This window comes from Doryrhamphus excisus, chromosome 9, assembly GCF_030265055.1.
Source record: "Doryrhamphus excisus isolate RoL2022-K1 chromosome 9, RoL_Dexc_1.0, whole genome shotgun sequence".
Lineage (NCBI taxonomy): Eukaryota > Metazoa > Chordata > Actinopteri > Syngnathiformes > Syngnathidae > Doryrhamphus > Doryrhamphus excisus.
Genome location: NC_080474.1, coordinates 16,406,433 through 16,414,648, shown reverse-complemented (window position 1 = coordinate 16,414,648; position 8,216 = coordinate 16,406,433). Strand labels below are relative to the sequence as shown.

General features: G+C 41.6%; 1 protein-coding gene across 1 annotated transcript; it reads right to left on the bottom strand.

The window, feature by feature from the left end:
- Positions 1–34: 34 nt before the first annotated feature.
- slc9a2 (solute carrier family 9 member 2) lies at positions 35–7,967 on the bottom strand. The gene is made up of 12 exons (XM_058082749.1): positions 7,493–7,967; positions 6,290–6,753; positions 4,177–4,427; positions 3,879–4,096; positions 3,602–3,801; positions 3,147–3,236; positions 3,005–3,075; positions 1,903–2,070; positions 1,713–1,818; positions 1,056–1,172; positions 899–986; positions 35–674 (listed from the first exon to the last, which is right to left on the bottom strand). Exons 1-12 carry the CDS (start codon positions 7,752–7,754, stop codon positions 322–324), a joined length of 2,388 nt encoding a protein of 795 aa, XP_057938732.1. The 5' UTR covers positions 7,755–7,967; the 3' UTR covers positions 35–321.
- Positions 7,968–8,216: the final 249 nt, after the last annotated feature.

The following is an 8,216-nucleotide window of genomic DNA, read 5'->3' as shown; positions in this document are numbered from 1 at the left end:
ACATCATATGCCATATCCTTAAAAATGTCTATGAGGACTATCTGTATGTGTAATTATGACTGGTTAAGAGTGCTAGTAGTGATCATGTACTAATTTGACCTTCGACCTCCCCCTCCCAGTTATATGATAAAAAACAAAGATGGTTCTTGCTTTAAATAAAAACATGGTTTACTGGTATAAAGAACAAATAGTGACAATAGAATAGTTGACATATTATAAAAATTAAAAAATTACCAATTAAAAAAAAAAAATCAGAGTGGCTGATCAAGAAATGGACCATCAGTCTTTATGTGGTTCTCACAGTCAAGTCTCTTAAGTCCCTTATATCTTCTTCACGTTCCACTGAGGTCTCCTAAGAAGAGGGTTACGTGTCGTGTTATCTCGAGGTTCTGCAGCCCAGCCTGGCAGTGCAGAGGAGTTGCTGTCATTTTCAGAGGGCTCGGGCCGTAGCCGAGGAGCATGGAGGCGTGGTTCACTGGATGAGGAATGGCTTCTGGGTAAGACACGGTCTTGTGCGCTACTCCGCGTCTGTCTTTCATCCAGTATGTCCACAGAGGGGACCTCCTCCAGGGTGTCCAGCCTGCGCAGAGGAACCACGGCTCTGGATGAGGAGCGTGTGGGCGGGGTGAAACGAGGGCGTCTGGCGGGAAAGGACACCTCTGACATGGTTTCATCTGGAAAGAAAAGACAAATGTTGTACAAACTCATTGATGCACTGAAAAATAAAACAGAAAATGCAGTTTCTAAATGAACCTTTTTAATCCAAACCTACATGCCCCCTTTTCTCTTTTTTTCTCTAAAACATTTCATTTAAAAAACACATTTTGTCACAGACTAATATTTCAAAAAAACCGAGCTGTGTCTGAAGAAACAAAAGATGATGCTAAGGAACAACTACCTGTGTCGGTCCTTCTCCCAGGTGGAAGGCTGGAGTCCAGACCGGCCCCAGCAGGAAGTGAGAAGTACTTGTGAGATTTGGGCACCACCTACAAAAGCCACAAAGATGGTTTAAAGGCTTTTTCCCTAACTTCCAGGACATGCGTGATAAAGCTTACCGTGGTCTGGAAGCTTCCCGGGCGGAGGCTGCGTCGGATGCTGGAGTGACGTCTGATGAGAATCTCCCTGGTGCGGCTGTCATTGGGGAGCGCGTGCTTGCTCGTGTACGAGACAGTCTGATGGAAGACAACATTAAACCTTAAATTAAATCTTATCACACCTGCCACCATTTTACTTGTGACTTAAAACAAACGCACCCTGTAAAACAAATGTCTATTGATACAAACTTCAAAACTGTTCGCATTATATTGTCCACCAGATGGCACTGTTTCTCCCTTATCGGTTTTTTACAATTGCCAAATAATGCCATCCAGTGGGTGGTAACTTCCTGTTCGTCTGTCATTATAACAGCCCAGTGGGCTTGATTATGAAGTTTGACTACCAACAACAGGATTCAACAACCTGTGGCGTCACCACGCAAAAAAAAAAAAAAGATGTGCTTTTATTGGATTGTTTTATTGGTTCTACATACTCAAAGTCTTTGTCATCCTCATTCAGTAAACAGTGTGACTTTTTCAACAGCACACACACACACACACTATAACTATTAAATTTTTTAAAAAAGTAATGTACTACAATCATTTTTCTGAAGCTACTTTTTTATTGCAATATTTAAATAAGCGCACAATATTACAACAAAAGAAAAAAGAGCTCACCCTTTGCCGGATCTTATACATGTTCTTGGCCAGGATGTCGTGCATGTTCCTCAGGTCAGCAGCCAAGAACCTCTTCTTAGGTTTAACAGGCCCTTTCTTCTCCTCACTGTAACATATTTACCACTCATAAGTCCTCCAGACTACAACAAGATGATGAAAAAAAAAAAAAAAAAGTACAAATAGATCATACTGCAGAGAGCGGATGGACGGTGCGGCGCTGATGTCGCCAGACACCGTGTCCAGAATCTCCATGGCGTTCTGCAGCTCAAGCTTCTTGTACAGCGCCACAATGCTGGACTCTGCCCGGTTGTCCCGGATGAGGATACGACGCAGGATGCGATTGTTGAACTTCATGAACCTGATGGGAAAAGTTAGAATGCCGACTGACTCCAGAAGTTGATAACATCGAGTTCAAGCTACAAATGTAAACAACCTTTCTTTGATTTTGACAAAAAGTAGAAAAGGTCAATGGAAAGTCGGCCAGCCAAATTAGCATAAGTCAAATACAATAAAATACGTTTGTGGGCGAGTTTAAAAGCCAATATGCTAATAATAAAGAAAAATAGTAATATAAAAATATGCTTGCTGAATGCATTGTTTTAAATGATACTCCTGGTTCTGAAATTAATATCCTTTTACAGAAAATTTGACATAATTATCGTTGTAGTTGCACATCAAATCGTTTACCACAAAGATAAAACGTATTTATATCTGCGATTAAATGTGATTGTGAGTTAACTGGATTTGGTTTTTAATGTGATTAATCACAATCAAATATTTTAATCCGTTGACAGCCCTAATTTCAGTGCTTTAATAGCAATGACAACAAAAAGTTAAATGAATCTACTGTATGTTTTATTATGATTATTATTGTTAAATATGCTGTACAAATAAATGCATTATATGAAAGTATAAATATATATGAAATATGAGTAAAGTTCCAATACTTCAGACTTCTGTGAAATACTTACGTTAAATGTGACACGTTTAGAATAGTGTTTTGGGTAAAAGGAAAAAAACCCAAGTAGTATAACATATTACAATTTAGAGGCAGTAATATTGTTTTCATTTTGTAAGCATCATGAGGTCAATGTCTGTGTGTAATTTCCAGTAAAAGAGCCAACCACTAATGAGGAACTTTAGGCAAAAGACAAAAACCAGTCTGGCAGCTGAACATGACACCTCGGTCCGAACTTCCCACAATGGCAGACAATAGCAGACATCATTCAGTGGAAGCCACAAAAAGGGGAAAAGTATCTTTCACTCGTGTATGTCCACTCAATGAGACTCACTTGTCCTTCCAGTAGAAGTGGCTCCACTGTCCACACAGGTCCTCAATGCCAGCGATGGTGTGCTCCATGACCTGACGGCAGAGAGACAACAAATAAATGACACAAAAAAAACAACACCACAAAAGTGTAAACTATGTGTTACCCTGCAATGGATCTCAACATTGATGGTCTCCAGATTGCGGTTGGTTCTGCGCACATTGATAAACTCGATCAGAGGTCGGATGCTGATGCCCTGCAAGCCCACATAGAACACAGGAGAACGTACAATATGAAAATGCTTCCTTTACAAACATAACACTCAGTTTGCATTGACACTGGAAAATAATAGAAAAAAATAATAGAAAAGATTGTCAAGACTCAAACACAAATAAGGAAAACATCTATCATTGTAAATAGAATAAACAAAAATTAAAAACATTAAAATAATAATAAAATAATCTAACATTATAATATATATTTTTTTATTACTGTGATTTTTTCCAAGATCCAAATAATTCCTAAATAAAATAGACAAGATGTTACTTTAGTCAGTTAGTTCCACACAAAAAAGCTTAGTGTTTTTATCCAGACTGTGTGGATAAAAACACAACAGCCTACCTGGAGAAAGACAGTGAAGATGATGATGGCGATGGTGGCGGTGACGAAGAGCTTCTTGCGACCGATGTTGTCGGGCAGCGTGAAGGCCAGGGCGAATGAAATGGCGCCTCTCAGGCCACCGTAGGCCAGGCCAAACTGATCCTTCAGGTTGAAGGGAATGGTCCGGAAGGGGTTGATGATTTGCGTCAGTACCAGGACGCCTGCCAGGGAGGAAGAGGAGGAAGAAGAGATGAAGACAATGAAAAAGAAGGGAACTTTTAGGTGACCACTTCCTTACCGAGGCCTCTCCACAGGAAGGCAAAGAGCAGCGTGAAGAGGATGTAGCCCCAGTTCCACTCGTGCTCTGTCGTTATGGCGACCATGCCCAAGAAGAAGAAGATGAGAGTTTCTGAGATGGAGCCCAGCATCTTCACCACGTGGCGGATAGTAGTGCACGAGCGCTGTGACACGTTCTCCTCCACGTAGTACTTCATGGTGAGGGCGCACGTCACAATACTACCCGAGTGGAGAAAAGGGGAGACGCCATTAATACCTGAATGTCCGTTGTGGTTGCTTAATTATCATCGTCTACTCACGCCATGATGGACGAGATGGCGAAGAGCTCCGCCACCAGGTAGGCCAGGTAGCTGTACATGAAGATGAAAAGCGGCTCGATTTCCCGCACCTTGGAGGTGAACCTGGTGGTGAAAGCCGCCACGAAGCCGAAGAGGACACCGAAGCCCATACCGCCCAGGCCCACTATGAAGAAGCGGGCAACGCCCAGGAAGACGTCTACCGGCTCCACCACCGGCATGTCTGCCACAAAGTTGAACATGTTGTACAACACCTGGGAAAAAAATGTGTGTTTTAAGGGTGCTCTTCAACGCAATAGTAATTTATTGACAGTCTGTAGTATTAATAACCAGTGGTTAAAAGGGGCACAAAACAATTTTGTTACGTGACTAACTTTTAAAACGCAATTTACGCACAAACTCTAACGTTAACTCCATCAGAGGTCACGGGAAGGGGTCAGGGTTTGTGGTCTCCCATGACACGTGTCAAGATAAAGATGTGTTATGGGAATATTTACTTAGTGTTGTGACAAAGGCGACAAACACAAGGTAGCAATTAGCATCTAGCATACATTCATTCATTTTCTACTGCTTATCCTCACAAGGGTCGCAGGGTGCTGGAGCCTATCCCAGCGGTCTCCGGGCGAGAGGCAGGGTACACCCTGGACTGGTTGCCAGCCAATCACAGGGCACATATAGACAAACAACCATTCACACTCACATTCATACCTATGGACAATTTGGAGTCGCCAATTAACCTAGCATGTTTTTGGAATGTGGGAGGAAACCGGAGTACCCGGAGAAAACCCACGCATGCACGGGGAGAACATGCAAACTCCACACAGAGATGGTTGAGGTTGGAATCAAACTCAGGTGTCCTAGCTGTGTGGCCTGCGCACTAACCACTCGCAGCCGTGCAGCCTATCTAGCATACAGTGGTGTGAAAAAGTGTTTCATTCCTGATTTCTTTATTTTTTTTTATGTTTTTAAATGATACAAGATGAGCTGTGGTGACTACGTAAGGAAAAAGCTGAAACTAGTTCTTAATAGCTTTTACTTTAATTGTTTTATTATTTTACTCATTTTATTTTTTATCGTTTAAAATACAATTTTCACATATTTTATATGGTTTTATACTGTCTTTTCTCTTATTATATTGGTATGTTCCAACCCCAGCACTGTGCACATGAGTTCTTTTTGCAAGGAATGTCTTAAATTCTCCATGAATTAGTTTACACCACAGGAAGCCACGGAGCACTTAGTGTCTTATTTTACTGCTGTCGCCAAGTTTAGTAGTAAACACAAGAGTGGCCACACCAAAGCAGGTTAAATGTACTGTTAGGTGGGAGTGTTGACTACAATAAGACAAGGGAAGGGTGTGTGTGGGGGGAGGCGGGGGGGGGGGGGGTCTCTTTTAAGTCCTAGCCGTCCAGTTTCGGATGATGGTGCACACATGATAACTCCTCCTATCACATTTGCAAGAGTGACCTCAGACAAACTGGTTTGGCGACATCTGAGCAAATAAACTCCCAACTGAACTTAAAATCTCCCGGAGAAGCATAACACTTGTAGATTGTTGCGTTTTTTTTCCAACTAATCTTGTTTCGAATACTGTGAAACTAATCTTTGAGGAGAAAGAACACAATAGTGCTTCTAGCTTTATGTACTTGACAATAAAAAAGTGTGGAGGTGGGGCGGAAACTAGAGGGTAAATGGAGGGTGGAGCTGGTCTAGTAGAAGACAATGCTGTGTTCTTCTGACTGGGGTTCAACAAAACATGAAGGTTATGTTTGCATGACAGGTTTCTTGGTTTCTACTACATGTAATTGACCACAGCGATATAAAAGAACTCCACTATTGAAATGTGTGTTTTTTTGTTAAACTACTATTTCATGATTAAATGAAAAGTGTGACCATTGCTGAAATCTTGAAAAATCAAAAAAAATTCTATTTCTTTCTGTGTCATGAAAAATAATGCAACTTGGACAATGATGTCATAATAAATAGAGACGCAACAAATAGATTCCAGTCCTGGGGGAGACATCACTGTGTTATGTTGTTGATTTCTACAAATGACTGTGTGTGATAACCACATGACTTCATGTCATCAAAACAAGTGAAGACAAAATAAACTCACCACAGTGACAGCATCGTTGAAGAGACACTCTCCAAACACTACGATATACAGCTGCTCGTTGACAGACACGTCCTCGAACACGCTCAGCACCGCCACGGGGTCCACGGCCGAGATGATTGCAGCAAAAAGCAAGTTCTCCTGAAGATTGATATCCTGCACGCCAAAAGCCTCGATCTGGCATATAGCGAAGAGCGACATACCGATGCCTATGCTGTTCCACAGAGTACCCACCACAGCGAACCACAACACTGTGCCGATGTTTTCGAAGAAAGGCTGTGTGGGCATGAAGTAACCCGAGTCCAGGACAATCGGGGGGAGCATGTAGAGAAAAAAGACGTTGCTGGTGAGCACGGCAGGGGGCTCCTCGTTGACTGAGTGCATGATGGCACCCACGATGAGGCCAATGCTGATCAGGAGGCATGACTCGGGCACCCAAATGGTCATTTTGTTGTACACGTGGAAGCCTGGAGCAGGACATAATGGTCAAAGAAAAACAGACATCATTGTATATTTAGGGGAACATTTGACAGGTCAAAGTTCATAACATTTGCACAAGGGAAAAAACATAAAATGTGAACATAAAATGACATAAAATGTAATTTAACAGAATGGGAGACTTTTCTGAACTCCTACAACAATGCTAATGCCACCCAAGGGAGTTGTACGGTGGTCCAAATGGGACAAAACGCCTCAATGTACTGGACTGCTAAATATATGGGGTATATTAGTGTAGATTGTACAAAGACTGTGTTTTCTTTGACTAAATAGTTATTGAAGTAAGTAGTTTATTGTACTTTTAGGGGTAAAATGACTAGCTACAGGTGTTATCCTTTTGTTTTCTACCCTTGACACACAAGTTTTATAGTTTGGGGATATTTCTGTAGCTTTTTGGCTCGGGAAAAACACAAACGGAGTACAATAATTAGCCCTACAGTGTGTATATATCGTATACTACTATCCAAAGGGTTTGTTTTTTTTGCCAAAAACTCACAGAAAGAAGTATTGGTGTATTTTAAAAGTCGTAAACTACGTTTAAGCTTGATTGTCCCAATTTGAGGACATTTGGAGTTCAATAATTAGGCCTAAATTAGGCTTAAAGTCATTGTTGTCGTGTTTTGGGAGACAACTAGCAACATACAAGCAACTAGCTTAAATGCAATAATTAGCACTAGTTGTGTTTAATTAGTGACAAGGCAGACTTACCAATCTTTGCAAAAGAGGCCAGCAACACCCACAGAGTGACCTCAAAGGGTATCTGTATTCTGGGGTAGTCCATTGTAAAAACGGGTAAATTGTCCTTTTCGGGATCCGGGTAGGCTTGGGGCTCATCTGGTTTAACCGGGGGCAGCACCGTGACACCACCAGTGGGTCTTGGTGGGATCTCTCCTCCACAGGCACGGAGGAGACATAAAGCGGTGCATATAACCATTAAAAAGTTCGTCTGTTTGCTAGGTTTAAAATCCATTTTAGGATATCACAATAATAATACTAATCCAACTTGAAATTAAAACGATAAATTACTTTTTATACGCGTGATGTCATTTACTATTCTTCATCTTTGTCTCCGATGAAACACCCAAAGATGATGGCGGCGACATGTTGGTTTAGGTTAAGAGTTGATGTAAAAGTTACCGCTACTAGTCAGACACACCTGTGTGCCCGTCTGCTCGCTACCTGAGGGGCGTGCGCGTGAACTCAGCATGCATTCTGGGAGGAGTCTCGAGCGCCTCACCCCACCCCCAAATTGATTGGAAGTCACGTGACTTGGGTGGAAGGTGTGGTGATGTGGATGAAAGGGGGACACAGTTTCGACCCAAGTTTCAATTACTCATATTAAATATATTTGAACATATTTATTGTACTTTTGGGTTGGCAAATTATTGAATATATTTTGAAAATGCTTTGTCTTACAATTATTTTTAAATGT